Source organism: Peromyscus maniculatus, chromosome 2 (genome assembly GCF_049852395.1).
Source record: "Peromyscus maniculatus bairdii isolate BWxNUB_F1_BW_parent chromosome 2, HU_Pman_BW_mat_3.1, whole genome shotgun sequence".
In the NCBI taxonomy this organism is placed as follows: domain Eukaryota; kingdom Metazoa; phylum Chordata; class Mammalia; order Rodentia; family Cricetidae; genus Peromyscus; species Peromyscus maniculatus.
This window is the reverse complement of record NC_134853.1, coordinates 138,505,553-138,529,390: the sequence shown is the minus strand read 5'-3', so window position 1 is coordinate 138,529,390 and position 23,838 is coordinate 138,505,553. Positions and strand designations below refer to the sequence as shown.

General features: G+C 48.2%; 1 protein-coding gene across 3 annotated transcripts; it reads left to right on the top strand.

The window, feature by feature from the left end:
* The first annotated feature begins 332 nt into the window (after window positions 1-332).
* Window positions 333-20,085, top strand: Ppih (peptidylprolyl isomerase H). 3 transcript variants are annotated; one of them, XM_006994938.4, is made up of 10 exons: window positions 333-484; window positions 672-736; window positions 1,041-1,064; window positions 1,311-1,355; window positions 2,422-2,464; window positions 4,495-4,587; window positions 9,026-9,113; window positions 9,536-9,576; window positions 10,269-10,358; window positions 19,918-20,085. In XM_006994938.4, the coding sequence occupies exons 1-9, from the start codon at window positions 419-421 to the stop codon at window positions 10,335-10,337; spliced, it is 534 nt and encodes a 177-aa protein (XP_006995000.1). In that variant the 5' UTR covers window positions 333-418; the 3' UTR covers window positions 10,338-10,358; window positions 19,918-20,085. The 3 variants fall into 3 exon arrangements, with proteins under 3 accessions (XP_006995000.1, XP_015843995.1, XP_076421051.1); XM_015988509.3 differs by lacking the exon at window positions 19,918-20,085 and adding an exon at window positions 13,772-15,150 and having other exon boundaries at window positions 334-484; XM_076564936.1 differs by lacking the exon at window positions 19,918-20,085 and adding an exon at window positions 14,576-14,704 and having other exon boundaries at window positions 334-484.
* The last annotated feature ends 3,753 nt before the right edge of the window (window positions 20,086-23,838 follow it).

Sequence of the window (23,838 nt, the reverse complement as noted above, 5' to 3'; positions counted from 1 at the left end):
TGAACGCGCCAGCCTATGTACCAGACCATTTTAAAAATATGGAGGGTGACCCAGAGGGTCCTCCTCTCGTGGATGCCCCCTCAGGGGACTGCGGCAGGGGACCCCAAGTGCGACGGCTCAGCAAATGCTGTCTGCGGGAAATCCATTTGTATGGCACCAGTACAGTCATGCGCGTGGGGAGCCCGTCGCCTTCGGCAAAGATGCCTGCGCTTCCTCGCTCCTGCACACTCTCGCCTCAGCCAGCCTCCCCCAAGAACCGACCCGCTCGCTACAACGCACGCTGCAGAGTCCCCCGCAGCCCGCGCCGCACTTCCGGGGGCGGGGCCCAACCACGGTCGGTTTCCACTGAGCCTGAGCCTTGGATGAATTCCGCAAGGCCGGCCACCGGAAGCTGAGCTTCTACTTCCGGGTCGGAGCCATGGCGGTGGCAAATTCAAGTCCGGTTAACCCAGTGGTCTTCTTTGATGTCAGCATTGGCGGCCAGGTGAGGTGCAGGCGGCCCAGCGGACCTGCTCCGGCGGGTGGGCAGGACCTGGGTGAGGGAGGCAGCCCGGGGAGCCCTTCTAGCCCTCCCGAGACAGGAGGGCTGTTCCAGGGCGGCGGAGGTGGGAGCTTCCGAGCTGCCTGGGCTGAGGTCCTGGGCTCAGCCTTGCGTCTCCCGTCACTTGCAGGAAGTTGGTCGCATGAAGATCGAGCTGTTTGCAGACGTGGTGCCTAAGACGGCAGAGAACTTTAGGTAAGGAGATGCGCCAACTGAACCAGAGTAGCTGAGCCCAAAGCCGGCCTTTGCAACGTCTGCCTCTGTCCATCCGTTCCCTGCCTTGGAGCTCTGTGTTCTGGGTATTGCACTGGCCGAATAGCTACCGGGTTTGACCATTCCCATGCCAATTTTTGTTACTAGTCTACCACTGACACCCGGCCGACCAGTTAGTGGACTTGCTGGCCCCTTTGTTTGTACCCTCCTATCCTGAGATTAGAGATTCTCCAAGCAGTGGTGGCATGCACGGTGACTGAATCGTTCACTCTTTCTTTCCTTTTAGGCAATTCTGCACTGGAGAGTTCAGGTCAGTCTCAGATGTGTTTGATCTCTCCTCCTACTCCTGAAGGGTGCCCTAGGAGTTTGGTGAGGATATTGGGGAACCATGGGCAAGTCTTGAGTGATGGAAAATGATATTCAGAGGGTATCTCCTTTATTGATGTGTCCTTTAGCTCACTTCTGTCCAAATCTTTATGAGAATCCTTTTAGCCTCCAGTGTGTCCTAAACGGGAAGACCCCTGATCATTCCAAGTCTCTCTCTTTTTGGTTACAGAAAAGATGGTGTTCCTATAGGATACAAAGGAAGCACCTTCCATAGGTAAGGCTTTTGGCAAATGGAAATGCAGTCATTGCTTGGTATCTGTACAGGCAATCCTGAACACCTGAGTGCAAAACCTATGGAGGATTAAGTTTGTTGTTTAAAGGCTCATGTTCAGGGCTGAGGATGTAGCTTGGCAGAGAATTTGCCCAGTGTGCATGAGCCCCTGGGTTCAATACTCAGCACCATGTAGCCTGTGCACAACACTCTGTGCACCTAAAGTCATTCCTAGACTCTTGGTAATACCAGATTGTAGAAATGATGGCAGGGAAAACACTCTGGGTCATTTTACATGGGTTACAGGTGCATTTCCGGATGCTTCTATACCCAGCTTTTATGTGGGACCTGGGGATCTGAACTCAGGTCCCCATGCTTCATCTCATGCTTACCCACTGAGCCATCTCCCTGGCTCCAGGTTATGATTTTAGTAGAGGCTTTTGTAATGATTAGTGTTATCAGACAGCAATCTGTGGGAACCTGCCCTCCATGAACTCCTGGCTTTCTGTGTTCACCTGTTTTTGTTCGTGTTTGACAGAAGTTGCCCCACTTTAGTCCTGAAAGTTTTCATGTCGCCCATAGCAGGGCTTTAGAGCTGTGGTCTTTAAGCCATCTTGTGAACATGTGTTATCTCCATTCTTTAAGGAAGGAAACTGAGCCTAAGAAAGGCCGCGGACTGTGCCTGGGTTTAATAGTTTACACTACCCCGTGTGTAGTAGTCCACTTCACATATATTTGCTGTTGTTCTTTTCCCCCAAATTTGCATTAAGCCCTCGACATGTTTTTTGCTTTGGCAAATCTGTTGTTATTTCTTCCTGCCAGGTGTCAGCCCCTTTCTGTGGTTCAGGTGCTAACTCATGCACCTTAGATCAACCCAAAGATGCCCCTGAAGTGAAAAAAAAACTTTATGGTTCGTAATTCCTGGGCTTGCTCACTCCAGGGGCGAAGACTCATTCTCTAAGCCACAATGATAAACATTGTAATTCAGGAAAAATGCTAATCTACCATGTCAGTGACTAAACCACTGACTCTTTCCCTCAGGATTTTTTTTTTTTAAACTCTGTTTCAGGGTCATAAAGGATTTCATGATCCAGGGTGGAGATTTTGTTAATGTAAGTACTGCTTTTTTTTTTCTTTGCTATTCTTCCTGTAGGGCCCCAGTTTTGAGAATGAAGAATAGTAGCTGAGTTAGGTGGAAAGAGCATGGACACGGGGATGGACTGTAGCACCACTGGCTGCCGCTGACTGTGCCCTTGGAACACATTTCTGTGCTAAACTTGAATCATTAACTTCCATTGTCCAAACTGAGCTTTTTGTAACCAGAAATTGGACTTTCCGAGTCTACCCTAAAGATGATCCGAGACGACCCACATTCATTGTTCACAGGAACCTTTAAAATTAGCTGCAGTTTTTCCCCCAAAGGGAAGTGAGCTGACTGCTTACGCCCTCCATTTTCCCTTCTGCTCTGGTATCACTGTCAGAGACTCTGTTTGCTTCTGCCGGTCTTCCTTTCTTTTTTTCCTTTGAAAGCTGAGGTTTTGACCACAAGCCGTTTAGTGGCAAGGGGTCAGGCCAGGATGGGCGGGTGGTTCGAAGGCTGTTTGCTCTGCTTGCTGAGGTACCCAGGGATCCGTCCTTCACTGCTGACTATGGCTCCTTTGTGACCATGCTGTTGGTGTCCCCATCCCAGCTCTAGAGTGTGCCCAGGAAGCTAGGATTTTCTCTTAGCCCACTTTCCCGTAGCCGCCCACTTCTCTGCATGCTGCTGCTTTACTGTGAAAATTGCAGCCCCTTGTGTCTGAGAGATGGTCTTTCTCGATTCCCGTGAGTTTTTAAAGCTCTTGCTCCCACTACGTAGGGTTGCAGTGGCTGACTCCTGCTGTCACTTGTGCTGCGGTTCCACTATGTGGTTCTGCAGAACTGGGAAACTGGGGAGACTGGAGAGGTGGTGGATCAGCAGTTAAGAGACCTACTGGTCTTCCAAAGAACTGGAGTTCCTGGCTCATAGCTGTCTGCAACTCCATTTCCGGAGTATCTGACACTCCTGGCCTCTGTGGGCACCTAAACTTATATGCATGTACCCATACCACACACATACACACACCAAACACATAATTAAAACTAACACAAATAAATCATTTGTTAAAACTGGGAAATTTTGCTGGGTGGTGGTGGCGGTGATAGCGCATGCCTTTAATCCCAGCACTTTGGAGGCAGAGGCAGGCGGATCTCTGTGAGTTTGAGGCTAACCTGGAGTTCCAGGACAGCCAGGACTGTTACACAGAGAAACCCTATCTCAAAAAACCAAACAAAAAAGACTGGGAAATTTGGGGGGTCGGAGAGATGGCTCAGAGACTAAGAGCACTGGTGGCCCTTCCAGAGGACCCAGGTTTGATTCCCAGCACCTGTGTGTTCGCTCATAGCCACCTGTAACTCCAGCTCCATGAATTTGAAAAACAGTAAGAAAGGGGTACATGGGAGGGTTTAGAGGGAGGAAAGGGAAGGGGAAGTGATGTGATTATAATCTCAAATTAAAAGAAATACTTTTTAAAATAATAATCTTAAAAAGGAAGAAAAATAAGCTAGGGTGCAACAGTGTTTCCTCCCCCACCCATCCAGTGTCTATGCTCGAGTGGGCACACAGGTGTGCACGCTTGTGTGCGTACCGGTTTGCAAGCCTGTGGAAGTGGTGTGGAACCCAGAGGAAGATATCGGGTGTTCTCTATCAGGCACTTACTGCCTTGAGACAAGGTCTCAGTTGGTCAGTTGCTACTTGGTTCAGCGAGGGTAGCTGGCTGGCTAGCGCTCAGTATTTGCCTGTCTCCACCTCTTAATGCTGGAGTAGAGGCATGTACAGCCATGCCTGGCTTTCCTTCCTTCCTTCCTTCCTTCCTTCCTTCCTTCCTTCCTTCCTTCCTTCCTTCCTTCCTTCCTTCCTCCCTCCCTCCCTCCCTCCCTCCCTCCCTCCCTCCCTTCCTTCCTTTCTTTTTTAGATGTGTGTGCTAAGGATTTGAACTCGGGTCCTCTGGATAGCAAGCAGTTTTACCCGCTGAGCCATCCTCCCCAGCCCTGTCAGTGGTCTTCCTCTGGTTTGCAGGGTGCCCAGCACTCCAGGCCACTAACATGTCTCTTCTCTACTCAGGGAGATGGTACTGGAGTCGCTAGCATTTACCGTGGTCCATTTGCAGATGAAAATTTTAAACTTAGACACTCAGCTCCAGGCCTGCTTTCCATGGTAAGTGAAATCCAGTTAAGTTTGGGGTTAGATGAATAGCAGGTTCCTAGTGCCTTGTTGAGGCGCAGCTCTGTCTCTTGGAATCAGAACAAGTCTTCTCTGGCTTCAGTCAGGCCTCACCTGCCCCTGCCCCCTCCTTCCTTAGTCTGGTTTGATGTTGTTGGGCAGGGTCTAACAGCTCTAGAGGGGAACTGAGCTCTGACTGTGTTGCTGCCTTTATTTGTACCAAGACATGTGCTTGGGCTCTTAGCCTCTGTCCAGTGGGCTGCCACCCGCTTGTTGCCCTGATGTTGCGATTCACTCGCTGCGGTGGCTGCGTGCCGGCCACTCACCTGCCTTTCTCCCTCCCCATGCTCATCATTCCTATCCCACGTCCTGATGGCCCTCCCCACGTCCTGATGGCTCTCCTCACGTCCTGATGGCCCTCCCCACGTCCTGATGGCCCTCCCCACGTCCTGATGGCCCTCCCCACGTCCTGATGGCCCTCCCCACGTCCTGATGGCCCTCCCCACGTCCTGATGGCCCTCCCCACGTCCTGATGGCCCTCCCCACGTCCTGATGGCCCTCCCCCAGGTCTGGCCCCTGCTCAGACTCCCTGCTGCCTTTGGCCCGCCTCTCTCTGCTCATTGCTTGCCCACTTCACCTTGCTCACCCTCGCTGCTCCTTCCCCCTGCTCCCCTCTTTTCTCCCTCACTTCCCACTCCTACGAGCAACCCCTCCATCAGTGCGCCAGTCCTCACCTCCATGGGCCCAGTGTTTACGTGTGCATTCTCTGTCCTGCTTGCCTTCTTCACTCATCTTCTCAGGCATTCATGAAATGAAAGATTTGTTCACAGCTGCTCCATCTCAGTCACAAACACGATCCCTGCCATCGTCACATGTAACGTCTAACAACAAACGCACATGCAGGAGACCAGCCCAGGGCAGGATGCTTTGTGCCGTCAGTGTAGTACATCAGTGAGGACGCCCTGGTGTCCCTGAAAGGACCCTAGTGGACTAGAGAAATGAGGGTGGTTGCTGCTAGAAATGAGAGAAGCCTTCCTAGAGGGGGAGATCTGCGTCCCTAGCGGAGTTCTGTACACAGTGCCCTAGGAAGAAAGCATTTGAGGTCTAGCAGACAGGCTCTGCACAAATCCAAACCATGCAGAAGCACAGTGGCTTAGTCAGGGACAGGGCAGGTCCTGTTTGCTTTGCTTGACTCTGTTCTGCTTTTGTAGTGCTGGAGATGAAACCCAGGGGCTGTGCTTGGCTCTATCCTAGCCCTGTACAACTTTTATTTATTCTTTTTGTTTGGTTTGCTTTGTTTTGAGACAGGAGCTGACCGTGTAACTCTGACTGCCTGGAATTTGCTATGTAGACCAGGCTGGCTTCAAACTCAAATAGATCTACCTGCCTCTTTGTCTCTAGTGCTAAGATTAAAGGTGTGTGCCACCACAACCAGCTTATTTATTCTTATGAATGTGTGTGTGTGTGTGTGTGTGTGTGTGTGAGAGAGAGAGAGAGAGAGAGAGAGAGAGAGAGAGAGAGAGAGAGAGAGATGTGTAGGTTTACATCCCCACGGTGTGTGAGTGCGTGTAGGTCAGAGGACAACTTTTGGAAGTCAGCTCTCTGCTCTCTCCTTTATGTGGTCTCCAGGGGTTGAACTCAGGTTGTCAGACTTGCGGGGCAATCGCTTTACCCACTGAGCCCTTTGGCCGGCCCCTCAGCACACTTTTTACTTTTTATTTTGAGGCCCGATCCCATTTCATTGCTTAAGATGACCTTGAAGTCTTTTGAATCCCAGGGAGTCCCTGAGCTTGCAGCCCTCCTGCCTCAGCCTCCAAAGTAGCCGGGCTTACAGGCCTGCACCACACAGCCATCTGTGGCATCCCTCTCCTGTGAGCTCTTCAAGGGCAGGGACAGAGCTCTCACCCTCAAGGCCCTCGTGCCTTCCACAGAAAGATGCAGAGCGGTGACAGAAGAGTCCAGAAAGAAGCCACAAGTTATTGGCACTTAGAGCACCTGCCCTGTTTTAATTCAGAACATCCCTTTGAGATAATGAACAAATGAGGCACAGGCAGGTTGTTAGCAGTGAACTAAGGTCACACAGCCACTGATGGAGTTCTGGGATTCAAGGTGTATCATCTGCTGCAGGGCTGTTCCTTGAACATAGCAACACCACCAGGAAAAATCAAGTGTCCATGGGAACAGAGGATCCCTGAGACAGAAATGCTGTATGACTGTTACTGTGTCTGTTTGCTAGCAAAGGATTACATAAGAACAGCAGAGTATGGGGTTGGGGATTTAGCTCAGTGGTAGAGCGATTGCCTAGCAAGTGCAAGGCCCTGGGTTCGGTCCTCAGCTCTGGAAAAAGGGAAATGAAAAAAAAGAACAGCAGAGTAGAGAGGAGAGGAGTGTGGGCCCTGGGATTGTGCCCCATTCCAGAGCAGAGTCTGCTCAAGCTGGCTTCAGCTTGCCTCTATCCTCCTGCTTCTGTCTCCTGAATGGTTAGATTACTAGCATGTATGAGGTCCTGAGTTCAGTTCCCAGCACAGTTAAAGAAAGGAAGGACAAAGGGATTTCCAAAGGGTAGTGTACAATCCCAGATTAGAGGCGACTGAGGTGCTGGCTTTGATGTTCGCCCGTACTTCCACTTGAACACTGACTGGCCATTTCGGATCCATTAAGCATCTGATGATGGCTGGTGGCCCACTCAGTGTGAGTTCTGCTCTTGCCTTGGTAATAGTGTTCTGTAAAGCCTGCCCCCCCCTCCCCCAGGGTGGCGTTGAACTTGTGGTTCTCCTCCCTCAGCCTCACCATTCTGGGATCACAGGCACGGACTTGTGTGTCCAGCTTTGTGTTTCTTTGAATAACAGCCTTTCACTTTTCCCGCTCTCTAGCTCTCTTTTCCCCAACAGTCTTCCTGTAATTACAGACACTGTTATACAGAAGCCCTGCGGGAGGGAGCTCATCTTAGTTTGTTGATGTATCAAAGTCCAGATTTGACAAAAGGCGCTTAGGATTCTAGCCTGTTCTTTTACAGTACATTATTGAATACATGGGTGTAAAAATTATTTTGGAGCTGGGCTTCAGTTGAAGCATATACTTATGACCTCTGTTCTTAGGGGTGCTGAGGCGGAAGGAGCTTGAGCTGAGGGCAGTTCTGTCTCAGGACTGGGGATACAGTCACCGGTAGAGTGTTTGCCTAGTATGAGTGTGAGTGTACCACACAACAAGGAAGACAAGGCTGTGTGTGGTAGCTCACTCTTGTAATTCTAAAACTCAGGAGGCTGACCTCTACAAGTCGGATGCCAGCGTGGGCTACCGAAATGAGACCCTATTTTGGGCAGACAAAATGAGACTGCCTCTGAGAAGACGATTTCGAGGGAAGAAAGGGAAAAGATGTGGCTACATTTCAGATTCTCAGCTGGGCTGGGCTGGGGTTCAGAATGACCCTAGTAAGCGAGCGCATCTATACTCCCCGCACTTGGGGGACTGGGGAGAGGAGCGGGCGTCAAGCCCAGCCTTGGGTACATAATGAGTTCCAGGACAGACCTCCTCTCAACCCCTTCCTGCCTTCCCCGAAAAAGTAAAAATATATTGCAAAACCACTCAAACCCCTGATTTCCTAGGCAGTGTGTCTTTTCTTAGCTGATAACTAACTTGTCAGTATAATCCAGTTGTAACTAGTATGCACTAAATACACTAAGTCCTGTAAGGAGGGGAAGGAAGGTGGAGTCACACAGCTCAGAAGTAAAGACAAGGGATGAAGACACCTGCCACACCTGCCTGAGTTCAGTGCCAGCCCCGTGTCCAAGTGGAAGTGGAGAAGTAACTCCACAAAGCTCTTCTCTGACCTCACACATCATATGTACACACACACACACACACACACACACACACACACACACACACACAGTGAAAGAAAGAAGCAGAAGGGGGCCATTGGAGAAGAGTACGGGAACCAGCCAGAGCGAGGAAAGGCTGTAGGGGAAGAGAATAAATAAGAACAATATAACAAATGTACAGATGAAAACTGAAAAGGCCATAATTAAAGCCCTTACTCTGTAAGCTAACCTAAAACTTAGTTAAATTTTGGGTTTTCTTGTTTTAAATGAATGGTCATTCCCATTACGAAACCTCACACTAGGGGCTCAGCAGGTAAAGGTGCTTCCCCCAAGTCTGATGGCCTGAGTTCAAGCCCCAGCACCCATGTGGTGGAAGGAGAGAGAGGCCTGACTCCTACAGAACCTGACGCTGAGGAAATTGTTCATTGATTGAAGAATTTAGATCCTCAAGGGTGGAGGCTCTGTGTCCTGTTATCCATGTGTCCTTGTCTAGGCCTGGGCTCATAATAGGTACTCAGTTCGGTTGCAGTTAGAGCTGCAGACTTTATGGGAAATCTTGCCCTTCACCTAATACAGCCAAACTTACTACAGGTGTATTTGGTTCCTTCCAGGCAAACAGTGGTCCGAGTACAAACGGCTGCCAGTTCTTTATCACATGTTCTAAGTGTGATTGGCTGGATGGGAAGCACGTAGTATTTGGTAAGTCTTAATCCCGGGCCGCCACATTCTCCACACTCACTAAGTATGCTCAGCTGCTGTAGGCTAGGGCAGACGGACATGGGGACAGCTAGGGTAGTTGATGGACATGTGGGGATGGCTAGGACAGACGGACATGTGGGGACGGCTAGAACTCACGGAAAAGACAAGGGCATTCCAATAACTGTACATGAAATCAATAAAGAAATGCCCTGAGGCCACATGGAGGAGTGTGGCTTTGGGGTCACTCAAACCCAAGCCTGTACCCTAGTTCCCTGCATGTATTCCTTGTGACTTTGGGCAAGGCAGCTCACCTCACTGAACCTCAGTTTCCTTACATTGTAAGAGGGCCTGGTGAGATGCCAGCTGAGAGTGGGAGCTGGGAGCACCAGGAAGGAAGCCTTAACTTCATGTTCCTCCTGCAGGAAAAATCATTGATGGACTTCTGGTGATGAGAAAAATCGAGGTTGGTCCTGCTTGGGGATCCTCGTAGCCTTTCTGGTCAGGTATCTTCTGCCTGTTAGTGAGGAGCAGGGTAAATGGGCTGCAGTTCACCAGAGAGACTGGTCACTGTCTGCGGTTACTGGCTCCTTTGGGAGAGAGGAGAGGCCAGGCTTCCTTGGCCCCATTCATTAGCCTGTCCAGTGCATACTTGGGTTTGGCCTCTGAGCCTGATGCCCACTTGATAAAATGCCACTTCCTGGCATTGCATGCAGCATCCTTCGTGACCTGTCCCCTGCCTACCCCTCCATGACCTCTCCTGCCACTGCCTCTCTGGTCCAGTGGCAGCCAGCCCCTGGCTCCTCCCTAAAGAGGTTGGCCATACAGGTGTGGGCCTCCCGCGCTTCCCTGCCCCAGGTGTTGGCTCCAGTCCTTCTCTACCTGAAGAAAGAATCCCTTCTTTGGGGTCTCACCTTCCCTTCCTGGCCTGGTTCAGATGCCCCTCTTCGGTGACTTCTCCATAAGCGGGGTCCCTGGTCAGTGCTCTCCTGACTCGCCACATTGTTGCATTGTGGGGCTGCGGCCTTTCCTGTTAAGTTTCCATCTGTCAGGACACACTCCACATCGGTCTGATCTCGGGCCCTTCCTTAGAGGATAGAAACAAGGCAGCGAGCAGGTGCCTGAGAGCGTCTCACGTTCTTGTGCTTCATTTTCTAGAACGTTCCCACGGGCCCTAACAATAAGCCCAAACTGCCAGTGGTGATCTCACAGTGTGGGGAAATGTAATCTCAACCAAGACTGAACCGGGTAAGTGATCTCTTCTCCCTGGTTAGGAAAAGGAATCATGGCTTGAGGGAGTCTTTCCACTCACAGATGTGGATTGAGTCCATTTCCTCTGCATGTGAGCCTGGAGCATGCACTCCTCAGGGCATGTTTCCTTAGCTCTCAGGAGAGGATGTCAACCTGAGGGTCATTGTGAGGAGCAAAAGGGAGGACACTTGGAATACTCTTTTTTTCTGCTGATTCATTACAGTGTCCCCTTGAAAGGACTTGACTCCCAGGTGACTGCACTGGGACCAGCCTGGTGTCCAGTCCTGGAGTCTGGGCCTCACCAACACCTTTCACAGGCTTCCTTCCTCTGGATACTTGCCCCTGGCTGCTCTGCCCTGGGGCCTTCTGAAAAAGAACTGAGAGGCACTCCCAGGAGAGAATTCAGCCCTGAGGTGAATGCTAGTCTGAGTGACTTCCGGGTTACAGCACACTAGGGAGAAATGGTCAGTCCACCTCTGCAAGAGGTCGTGGCGTTTCGTTTGCCTTTACAATTTTTTTCAAACCCACAGAAAATCTGGAAAACTGTTGACTAATCACCCACTGCCTCACAGCCCGGGTCCCCAGTGGTGGACATTTGTGGCTGTCCTCTTCTTCCCCGTCTGTTTCTCTCCTTTCTTTCCTGCCCACGCTGCCTCTCATTCTCATTCTAAAACTGCAGACCTCTTGACACTTCACCCTTGAGCATGTGAGCAAGGAGCCCCTAAAAATAAGACTGATTCATAAGACTAAATAAACAGAACGATACTTGTAATACGTGGTGCATTTTCAAAATTACCAGTTGTCTCCAAAGTAACTGACATCATACAGAAGTGTATTTTTCTTTTTTCTTTTTTTTTTTTTTTTTTTTTGTAGTGCTGGGGATTGAACCAAGCTTTGTGCATTCAAGGCAAGTACACTACCACTGACCTGCACCTCGGTGCCACTTTTATAGACACACACACACACACACACACACACACACACACACACACACACACACACACACACGGCTATCCTGACCAGACATGTTGGTGTACCCCTGTAGTCCCAGCTACTTGAAAGGCTGAGGCCGGGGGATCCCCTGAGACCAGCCAGCACAGACCTTTCCGCAGCATCCTTGTGTTTCCTTGGGTTGTTTTGGTTTGGCTGTTTGCTTTTTTTTTTTTTTTTTTTTTTTTAAGTGTGAATGAGTGTTTTTCCTGCTTGTATGCTTGTACACCATTTGTATGCCTGGTGCCCACAGATGCCAGAAGAGAGCGTCAGAGTTATAAGTTTTCAGCCACCATGTGGTTGCTGGGAACTGAACCTGGGTCCTCTACAAGAGCAGCAAATCCTCTTAACCACTGAGCCATCTCTCCAGCCCCTGGTGGTTTATTTTTAATTGCACAAGTAATATAAAACAGTTTATATGTGAAAACTTTAACACCAAAGTAATAAAGGAGAAGTTTTTCTTCCCTTCCCAGAAGTCACTTCCTTGTAGGTTTGAAATGTATTCACCTTTTCTTTGTCAATCTACTTTTGGGAAGATTGTTTCTTCCCAGATGACGTAATGCTATCTTGTTGCTCTTGCCCTTTTTTCCTCTTTTTTATTGTTGTATATGTGTCTGTGTATGGGTATGTGCATGTGAGTTCATGTGGTGTCCAAGGAGGACAGAGAACTTGGATCTCCTTGGAGCGTGTTATAGGCAGCTGGCAGCTGCCCAGTGTGAGTGCTGGGTCCCCTGTAAGAGTAGTGAGTGCCTTTAACCACTGAGCCATCTTGTCAGTCCTTTGGGGGTTTTTGTTTGTTTGCTGGTTTTTGTCTCTTCATATTTTTCATGATGTCTTGAAAACTTTTCCTTTTTAGTTCATATAAAACTAACTTATGTTTAAAAAACAAAAAACTGAAAGGACTCCTTGGATAAAAGTATTTGCCATGTGGTCCTGAGTTTGAGTCCCAGATCCCACCATGGGAAAGAGCCAACTTCAACAAGTTCTCTGATTTCCACATGGGTACCATGCATGCATACCCACATACTTTTTTTTTGAGGGGTGGGTGTAGGGGTTGGGGACACATGGTTTTTCTGCATAACCCTGGCTGTCCTGGAACTCACTCTGTAGACAGGCTGGCTCGAACTGAGAGCCATCTGCCTCTGCCTTCTGAGCACTGGAAAAAAAGGTGTGTGCCACCACCAGCTGGCTAAAAAAAATCCCAGCACTTGAGAGGCAGAGACAGGTGGATCTCTGAGTGAGTTTGAGGCCAGCCTGGTCTACAGAGTTCCAAAACAGTGAGGGCAACACAGAGAAACCCTGTCTTGAAAAACAGAGAGAGAAAGAGAGAGAGAATGTTTTGATTTAAATCTTTTAAAAAAAAACCAAAAACTTAAATTATATGCTATAAGACATTTCTACCAGGGCTGGAGAGCTGGCTCATTAGTTAAGAGCACTTACCACTCTTACAGAGGACTCAGCACTCATACTGGGCAGCTGACAACTATCTATGACTCCAGTTCCAGGGTACCCGACACCCTCATACAGACATACATGCAGTCAAAACATCAGTGCACATCAATAAATAAAAGAAAAAGATATCTCTACCAAGGTTTACTTCCTTTCCATTGTGACTGGTAACTACTTAACAATTGCATTACTTAAGTTTGATGGTGGTTAAATAGCTCTTATTTGTTTATTTATTTAGATACAGAGTCTCAGGTGTGGCTCTGGCTGGCCTGGAATTGAGAGATCTGTCTGCCTCTGCCTCCAGAGTGCTGGGCTTAAAAGAGAGTACTTGCCTGTTTTGCTTTTTTGTTTGTTGATTTAGAAAGATTGTAGCCAGAGCTGGCCTGAAATTGGATGTGAAACCAAAGATGACATTCAATTCCTGATCTGTCTCCCAAATGCTAGGATTACAGATGTGGGTCACCAGGCCACCTGTTTGTTTGTTTGTTTTCTTTCTATAAGGTTTCTGTAGCTAAGTCTGACCTCAAATCTATAATCCTCCTTCTGCCTCCTAGGGGTAAGATTATAAGGATAGGAGGCCACCCCTACCTAGTTGACTTGCCTCAGGCTCCTGATTCCTGAGATAAAATATTGTCACACCTAGCTAGATATGGTGGCACACGCCTTTAATTCCAGCACTCAGGAGACAGTTAGCCTGGTTTACAAAGCCAGTTCCAGGACAGCCAGTGCTACACAAGAGAAATGCTGTCTCAAAAAAACAAAAAAATTTTAGCTGGGTGTGAGTGCACACCTGTAATTCTGTAATCCCAGCCAGGGAGAGATGGCTAAGAGTGTGACAAGTTTGAGGACTGCCTGGACTTAAGAATGCATAGAGAACGGTGCAAATTTCCCTCTGATGTGCTGTGGCACTTGCACACCCATATATACGTGCACGAAATGAAATAAATTAATGTTTTTTTTTTTTTTTGCAGAGCTAGATGTGGAGGCTTGCACTTAGAATCTCAGCATTTGGAGGCTGAGGCAAGATTACCACAAGTTCACGGCAAGCCAAGGCAGCAGCAGCTTGGCCACCAGCAAAAAAGAAGGCTAGGGTGTTGCTCAGGAGCACAAAGTACCCACAGGGCCTGGGTCTATCTCTACTAAGCAAAGGAAAAGAAAAATATGTAAAGTTCTAATTTGATGGTGTCAAGATTATTGGTCCCTTAATGGCTTTCCTGTTTTGTCTTATGTAACTAGCCTTCACTACCTCCAATCATAATAGCCTCTGTGGTAGAGTCTGTACCCTATGAAATTTCTGTACTTTATCTATGTACTTAGTTAATTGTATCTATTCATTTATTGTGAGTACCAGTGGAGGTCAAAGGACAACTTTCTTAAGTCTGTTCTGTCATGTGAGTCCCTGGGATCAAACTCAACAGCAAGGGTCTTAACCCTCTGGGCCATCTCATTGGCCTGGATGGAGTCTTGTTTCATTTTTGAGACAGGGTCTCTCCTCGACTGGCTTGTCTCCAGCTCACAGAGATGCCTGTCTCTGCTCCTGAGTGCTGGGATGAAAGAGGTGCGCCAGCATGGCGTTAGATACAAACAACCTCAGTGACTGATCATCATCTGTGACCTGCTTATGCTCAGCATCTGGAATTTACAGGCATTCAGTAACACTACATGAGGCAGTGGAGAGAAACCAAGCATTTCGGGGAGGGGACTAGAGTGAGCAATGCTGAGGCAGGAACGCACAAGTGCATGCTGGGAGCTACATGTGGACCTTTTTTGCCTAGGCAAATGCTTCCTACTCAGGCTGAATGGACACCGTGAGTCTTCCTGCCAAGATGGGGGACCCCCGCTCCCGGCTCAACCTGCTCCCCACTTCAAGAGCTACTGACAATTCTCTCCTGGTTTCCCTCATTTCTTTGATGTCACTAATGATGAGTTCATAAGCTGATCCCTGATCATCACTAGATGATAGAAGATTACAAAAAGACTCCAAAAACATTAGGAAATGTAAAGCCTACCTAAAAATTTAGGTCTCTCTTACCTACTTTCACCCTGTGAGGTTATGCTTTGCAGTGGTCCCTGTGGCCATTGCCTCTCATCCCATGAGGGTGCCCCACTTTGCTTTGTAATAAATTCTCTTTCACATACACATACAGAAGATGAAATTTAAAAACTTGATCAGGCCGGGCGGTGGTGGCGCACGCCTTTAATCCCAGCACTCGGGAGGCAGAGCCAGGCGGATCTCTGTGAGTTCGAGGCCAGCCTGGGCTACCAAGTGAGTCCCAGGAAAGGCGCAAAGCTACACATAGAAACCCTGTCTCGAAAAACCAAAAAAAAAAAAAAAAATAAAAATAAAAACTTGATCAGGCCGAGTGGTGGTGGAGTTGCATTCCTTTAATCCCAACACAGGGCAGAACCAGGTGGATCTCTTCTGAGTTTGAGGCCAGCTTGGTCTAGAGAGTGAGTTCCAGGACAGCCAAGGCTACGCAGAGAAACTCTGTCTGGGTGAGGGGGGATTGTTCAGGATTTTTTGTTTGTTTTGTTTTATTTTTCAAAACAGTTTCTCTGCCTAGCCTTGGCTGTCCTGGAACTCACTCTGTAGACTAGATTGGCCTTGAACTCAGAGATCCACCTGCCTCTACTTCTGAGTGCCGGGATTAAAGGAGTGTACCACCACTGCCCAACTCAGGAATTCTTTATGTTAAGGACACAGGAACTCTGGCTTTGTGATAGGGTCCTTGCCTGACCCTGGTTTCAATGCCCAACACCATAAGAAGCAGCGAAACAAAACCCAACCTTTACATTCCAGAACTGGAAAGCCTTGCTGGGGACTCTAAGAATCATTAGCCTGCCTCTCCACTGTTAGCAAAAGCCATTTAGCTCTTTCTCTGTCAAAGTCCCTCTTGTAGCCCAAGTGGAACTTATTCCTCGGTGGTGGTTCACATTCCAGAGGCCCTCTGGACAGCCCCTTTCTGCGGTGATGGAGATGCCTGGGTCTGTACCCGAGAGAGAATAGAGCTAGTTGCCAGCTCTGTGGTCATCGAGCATGTGAAACTCGGCTGGTGTGGCTAAGGCTGAGGGGATGGTGGTTTGGTTTGGTTTGGTTGGTTTTTGTTGTTTTGGCTTTTTTACTTACAGGGAAGGGAGAAGTTTGAAGCAGGGTCTTTTTTTTTAGCCCTAGCAGAGCAAGCATTCACTTTGTGACCCAGTCTGGACTCAACACTGTAGCAGTTCTGCTGTTTCTGCCTCCCCAGTACAGGAATCATAAGCATGCACCAGTGTGCCCAGCTACATTTTATTTTTGGGACAAGGTCTCATGTAATCCAGGCTGGCCTCAAATTTGATGTGTAGCTTAGGATGACCTTGAACTCCTGATCCTTCTGCCTCCACCCTCTGAGTCCTGGGATTGCAGATGTTTGTCATCACATCTGGTCTGTATGGTGCTGGAGATTGACCTGAGTTTCCTGTGTAATAGACAAGTGTTTCACCACCTGAACAACATACCCAGCCTCTCCTGAATTTTTAATTTTAATTTTTGTTTGTGTTTTTTGAAACAGGGTTTCTCTTTGTAGCTTTGGCTGTCCTGGAGCTCCCTTTGTAGACCAGGCTGGCTTGAACTTACAAATATCCACCTGCCTCTGCCTCTCGATTGCTGGGATTAAAAGCGTGCGCCATCACTGTCCAGCCACTTTACTTAATTAAATCTCAGGAGTTACACGTGACTATAGTGGCTGCCATATTGTACAGTGAGCTCTAGACTTGCGCTCCAGTTCAGTCCTCCAACCCTCACTTGCTCAGGCTTGTGCTGTAGCTAATGCTTAGGGACATGGCAATGACATCAGTTATCCAGGGTGGCTTCAGCCACTGCGGAGGCTGAGGATCACTTGAGCCCAGGAATTCAAGGTGAGCCTGGGCAAAGCATAGCAGTATGGCATAACCAGGTTTTGTTTTGAAGGCAAAGTGCTTGCTGAGCAAGCATGAGAGCCTGAGCTCAGATCTCACATAAAAGCTGGGTGTGGAAGCTGGGGAGATGGTTCAGTGGTTAAGAGCATTCCTTGCTCTTACAGAGGATCTGGGTTCATTTCCCAACAACCACATGGAGCTCACAACTATGCAGAACTCCAGTTCTAGGAAATCTGATACCCTCTTCTGACCTCCTTGGGCTCCAGGCACACGTGTGGTGCACATACATACATGCAGGCAAAGCACTCATGCACATAAGTTTTTTTAAATTTATTTATTTTTATTTTATGTGCTTTGGTGTTTTGTCATGAGTGTTGGGTCCCTTGGAGCTAGAATTACAGACAGTTGTGAGCTGCCATGTGGGTGCTGGGAATTAAACCTGGGTCCTCTGGAAGACCAGTCCCTGCTCTTAACAGCTGATCCATCTCTCCAGCCCCATAAGTTGTTTTTTTAAACCCCTATCCTCAGTTTTAAGGTGTCAGGGAGTCTAGAGAATGGTCTGCTGTGAAGGGGGCGGTTGGCGGATGTCTGTCCACTTTGAATTTCTTCATAGTGAGACTTGGGACAGATTAAGGGAAATTAGGAATGAGCTAGCAGCCCCTCATTTTCCTTTTCAGGTGAAAATTTACAGGCTTCTCTAACATTCCAAAAGTGTTTGTTTTTGTGTTAGTATTTTATATGTGTGTTTTCCCTGAGTGTGTATCTTGTGCACCATGTGTGTGCCTGGTGCCCAGGGAGGTTGGAAGAGGAAGTCAGAGCCCCTGGGGTTGTATTTTAAAAGCGGCGAGAAAGAGTCACACCATACAAGAGGGCCCACCTAGGAGGTTTACTGAGGGGAAAGGGAGAGAGAAGGGGACAAGGAAGGGAAAGAGAAAGGAGATGGGAGGTGTACAAGGCCCTCCTTTTATAAGGAAACAGTGTGCACAGGAAATGCTCTCAGTGGTTGCAGCTGGGGTCTATCCTGTCAGGCCCCTAAGGGCAGGCCAGTACAGATGCCTAAATGCTAACACCTGGAACTGGAGTTACAGATGGTTGTGAGCTACCATGTGGGGGCTGCGAATTGAAACAGGTCTTCTGGAAGAAGAGCCAGTGACTGTTCTTAACCACTGAGCCATCTCTTTGTGCACAGTGTTTTTATTATACCTCAGGTTTGTTTTGGGTGGAATAATGGTAAAGAGCCATATAGATCATTTTAAGACCTATTTGCCAATTGTTTGTTGTCCCAGTGGATTTGGGGGTGGGGGTGGGGAGTGGCTTGTTTTGTTAAGAGTCTCAGCCTTCTGAGCGTCCAGATTACAGGCGTGCGTCACCATGCTGAGCATCATTTCTCATACTTTAATGTACTTTGAATCTCCAGAATAACTTGCTAGAGAGCTAGTTGTGATGAAGTTTCACAGGTAACAGTGAGTGGCAAAGCTCAGCATGGGGGATGACAGGGTTTGTCCTTTCAAGGAGAAACCTAGCCCAGGAGGTGACATCCTAGTGCTCCAGCAAGAATCACTGTGTTCACAGTCTCGATTCATATGCAGCTGCACTTGCATGGTATTGCCTGGCAATCAAAGATGCCAGAAGAGAGACAAGCACCTAGACACCAGCAAGGTGTGCCTCCGTGAATTGGCCGGGCTGTTGGGGGTGTGACACTGTCCTTGCTCTGAGAGTGGGAAGCTCTGCCACAAAAGAGGTAGAATGTCGGGCTTGGAGAGAGGGCTCAGCGGTTAAGAGCACTGGCTGCTCTTGCAGAGGTCCTGAGTTCAATTCCCACAACCACATGGTGGCTCACAACCATCTGTAATGGCATCTGGCACCCTCTTCTGGAATGCAGGCAGAACACTGTATGCATAATAAATGAATCTTTAAAAAAAAAAAAAAAAAGAGGTAGAGTGTCTGGCTCTACTCCAGTCCAAAGGCAAGGCTCCTACATTGTCTTTACATTTATGGTGTGGCTCTTCCATGCAGTACCATTCAGCCTTATGAAAAAGAAAAGAGCATCTGTGTGTACTGGCAAGATTTCTAAACTAAATCAAGTGACCATAGAGATGATTATGCTGTACAAACATGGCACTTTGTTGAATGTTCCAGAACTTTTGGTAGGGTTAAACAGCACATTGCTAATAGTAGATACTTCCACTAAGCAAAGACTTTCTTTTCAGGTTATGTTGTCCTATTTGTACTTGAATTCTCCTACACTGAACTTAAATCTTCTAATAAAAACACACACTGTATGTATATGTGTGTATATCCCAAGTCTTTCCATTCTCTCTCTGAAGTATGCCTATGGCTAACATCAGTTTAGAAAGCCTGCCTATGTCCCTCCAGCTCTTCTGGGTTCAGCCCAGTCTGTGGTTCCCACCAGGTTCTTTCACAATACTTAGCACAGTGTATCGCAGTGTGTGTGTTAGGCTGTTTTTGTTTTGAGGCCATATTGAGAACACAGTGCCTGGTGTCATAGACCTTCGCCTCTAGTCTGTTGAGCTGTTTATAATGCACTTAAGCATTCTTACACACTTCCAGGGCCCTGGACAAACTTGTGGACCTACATTGTGATACCAGAACTCACTGTCCCCTAGAAGAGGGTGTGTCCACATAAGGGGGCTGGTATGCATACCTTTCTCTTTTAGTACAGCTAACCTGGAAGGCCATGGACAGCGGGCCATCAAAGCCTGATGAGGACACAGGCCTTGAACCAAGCAGAAAGCCCAGCACTGTTAACTCTGGCCTTAGTCATTAAGCCTCCTGGAACTCGTCTGTCCCGTTGCAGGGAGATGGTATATCCAGGCCAGTGAGCCAGAACAGCAGGTAACAGCACTTGCTGCCAAGCTGACACCTGAGTTGAATCCCTGGGACCCACATGGTTGAGAGCCAGCTCATGCAAGTTGTCCTCTGATCTCCACAGCATGCATGCCCACATATACAATAAGGAATGTAAATTACAACTTAATACATACTATAGTGTAGGGAGAGGTGAATAGTATTAGAGACATGTTTGGTCACACATTCACTACTGTATCTGTGTTATACACATCTTCACGTGGTCCTGGAGATCCAAAGGTCTAGCCTTTGGGAAAAAGATTAGGATGGGAACATTTATTTGATGGAGTGTCCCTTTCCTGCTCCTTTGTGCTGTCTATCCCTATCTTCTCACTGTCCTATCTCCACCATTCAGGTCTTCTGTGTTGGGTGACACTCTCCATGAGTCTGACAAGCTGGACTGGCCTCTGTGTTTGCTTCTCTGCCTCCACAATGTGTGATCCAGGACCTGGAAGTATCACAGATCAGAACCAAGATCGTGTTTAAATTTTGAACTGTAAATAAAGGATTTTTTTTTAATGTATGGGTTCTGTTGTTGCTGTTTGTGTTGCTCATTTTTGAAGTCAAGCAATGCCAATGTTTATTCAAATAGGAACGTTTAATTATGTTTCAATGAAAAAAATCCCCCAGAGCCAGATGATTTAATCCCAGCACCCAGGGGGCATAGGCAGGCCTGTGAGTTTGAGGCTGGCCTGATATAGTTAGTTTCAGGCCAGCCAAGGCTGCACCCCTGTCTCAAAGAAAGGAGCAGGCAAGCAGTAAACCTCTTCAGTATCACTTCTTAAGGAGAGTTGGGGCAAGAGGGGAGGTGGAGAAAAAGGAAGGAACCCAAAGTAGCAGAAAAAGAAAAAGCAGACTTAGGTCTTGGTTTGCATCCAAAAGAAAGAGACCCCCAAAAAAGAGGGAAAGTTGTGCCTGGGTCAGGGCGAGGTCAGGTGGGCAAACCCAGCCAAACCTCATCGGAGTTGGTGTGTGTGGTTCTAAATGGCAGTAGTGACAGTCCTGACCCCTTGCCTCTGTGCCTCAGCCAGGACTGGCTGTCCTCAGAGGCCAGCACAGAGAAGAGCCACATGCTGTGTATATAGACACCTCCAACTCGCAACAGTTAGAGGGTCTTCTTGGGTTCGTGCTGATGGGCAAGTGTAGCAAAGTACAGGCTGTTCAGCAGTAGGTAGCCCAGGATATTCCAGCATCTTTGATTCTATTAGTTCTGGAGCCACTGGTCAAGCAGTCACTATCTTGGGGTGTGTTGGGAGGTGTAGCAGGATTCTTAAAAGTCTTATTAATAAAATCAAACCTGAGGCCAGTTATTGGGGTCCATGCTGGTAGATCAGAGAGACAGAACAAGCCACAGCTATCTCACCTCGCCGGATCCTCAGCTGGTCTTGCCTCCTCAGACTGGAGGCCTCTGAGTCCTCATCCAGAATGAATCTCAGCTGAACTGTGTTGCTCCATAGCCCGAAAGTTTAACCAGCCAAATGCTTCTAGTTTCTGGTCCTCACGCCTTATATATCTTTCTGCTTTCTACCACCACTCCCTGGGATTAAAGGCTGGCTTTCTGGGATTAAAGGTGTGTGTCACCATGCTTGGCTATTTCCAATGTGGCCTTGAACTCACAGAGATCCAGAGGGATTTCTATCTCTGGAATGCTAGGATTAAAGGTGTGAGTGCCACCATTTTCTAGCCTTTGTATTTAGTGGCTGTCTGTTCTCTGACCCCAGATAAATTTATTAAAGTACACAATATTTTGGGGAACACAAGACCACCACAGGGAGGAGACCATCTGGTAGAATGTCTTGATCGTGTAGGAATCATGGGGTGGAGAAATCTTTACCAGGTCACTTTTGAGCTGTGGAGGTCTTAAGTTAACATTCTCTAAAGCCCAGTTTCCTCATCTGTAAAACAAGGGTGTCCTCTTGTCCTGTGGCTGAAAGGGTCGGTGAGGAGGAGGGTTATAATACATATCTAATCTCACCACTTGAGGACCTGAGGTTGGAGGACTGTTGTAAGTTCAAGGGCAGCCTGGGTTACATCTTGACATCCAGGAAAGTGGAGAATAGATGAGTGTGGCAGCCCACATTTGTAATCCCAGCCCTTGGGAGGTGAAGGCAGGAAAATCAGGAACTCAAGGCCAGCCTTGGCTGTGTGAGACCTCATCTCAAAATATGTGCACATACATAAGACATAAGTAACATACCTTGGGAAATGTGGGGCAAGGCAGTGGTGGCACATGCCTTTGATCCTAGCACTTGGGAGGCAGAGGCAAGCAGATCACAGTGAGTTCAAGGCCAGCCTGGTCTACAGAGTGAGTTTCAGGACAGTCAGGACTGTTACACAGAGAAACCCTGTCTCAAAAAACACCCCCCAAAAAGAAAATTTTGGAAAGGGAATAATCCAACATGGAAAGATTCCACTGCCTGTGGAGTATAATGTGAGGATGAGAGTTACTCTGAGCTAGCGTGGTGGTACATGCCTTTAGTCCCAGCACTCAGAAGCAGGCAGATCTCTGAATTCAAGGCTAGCCTGGTTTACATTAGTTCCAGGACAGCCAGGGCCTATGTAGCCAGCTGTCACTCACACACACACACACACACACACACACACACACACACACACACACACACACAAAGTTCCTCTGATGTAACTTTCATGAGGCATTTAATGTGTCCATTTCTATATTTTGGGAGGACATGGTCCGCCATGTAGCCATGTGTAGCTTGGAACTCACTGTGTAGACCAGGCTGGGGTCTTCCTACCTCTTCCTGCTACTTGCTGGAGTTACAGCCATGTGCCACCATCCCTATCCATTCCTGTTGTCTTCCATCTCGTGGTCAGAGATTCCTCAGCTAGAGAGGCGGACGAAACAGTCAAATTCCAGAACAGAAACCTGCCTGAAAATGCCATTTCTGTGTACCCGGGACAAGGGAGCCAAATTCCAGAACAGAAACCTGCCTGAAAATGCCAGTTCTGTGTACCCGGAACAAGGGAGTGAACACAAAGAGGCCCTAGGAACTTCCTCTAGCTATGTACACAGGCTTCAGAGGGCATAAAAACCTCACTGGACAGGGTGGAGATGGGAAAGAGGGACCGGCTGTGCCCTGCTCCGGCATTTTTGTGACGGGAGTGCAGCTGTGTTCACTGACACCTGGCACCCCCTCCTTGCCAGTCTCTGCTGAAGCTGTAAGAAGAGAAAGATGCTGCCCATGCTTCTGACAGGAGACAGGCAGTTTCTACTCAAGGTGGTAAAGGCAGGAAATGTGGTCTGGTGTCTTCAGTTTTTGTGAGTTTTTATTTGTTTCTTTAACTGCTGTGTCCCTACCACCTGGAAAAATGAAGCATCTAGTATCTAGTAGGTGTACAATAATATGTGTTACATGAAGCAGATATTCAAGTAGAGTGGAGAGATGAAGTGAGAGGGAAAGGTTAGATCTTTAAAAATTAAAACAGCAAAACCCACTTTAAACAGGGAGAGGGTTTTCAGGGGCTGGAGAGATGGCTCATCAAATAAAAGCCTTCGTGGACAAATAGGATAGTGTGAGATCTCCAGTACCCATCTAAGAGCCAGATTTTTATTTTATTTATTTGTTTGTTTATTGGTTTTTCGAGACAGGGTTTCTCTGTGTAGTTTTGGTGCCTGTCCTGGATCTCGCCCTGTAGCCCAGGCTGGCCTCCAACTCACAGAGATCCTCCTGCCTCTGCCTCCCAAGTGCCGGGATTAAAGGTGGGTGCCACCGCCTCCCGGCTTGTCAGATGTGTTTATAATCACAGTAGTTGAACAGCAAAATAAGAAGCTGAAACAGGAGAATTCCAGGGAAGCTTGCTAGCCTGCTAAGCAAAGCTGTGGCACAAGAGCAAAGCTTCTCTTAAGAGAAGCTGCCCCAAAGCATCAGGAAATCAAGGACTGACATCTGAGACCTGGTGCCCGAGTCCTACACACACGTAAACACATGCATGCCACACAAAAATACTAAAATTTTGAAGGCACCAGGTGTGGGAGCCCGTTCTGGGGTTCCTCGTGGCTTTACCCAGCAGGTCCGAATAGAGGATGATCAGGACCACGGGCCTGAGTGCAGGTGTCTGACATGGCCTGCACTTGGCTGTGCTGGGGGAGGAGGTCTTTTGCTCCACCCCCTTGGCGTCTCTATAAAAACCCTGGGCCAGAGACAGTGGGGCCCGTTGGAATAGGTTCCAGGCCCTCTCGAGGCTATCCTTTATTTTCTATCTGTTTGTCTCCGCAAGATTCTCCGCTATATATCCTTCTATCTAATATTTCCTG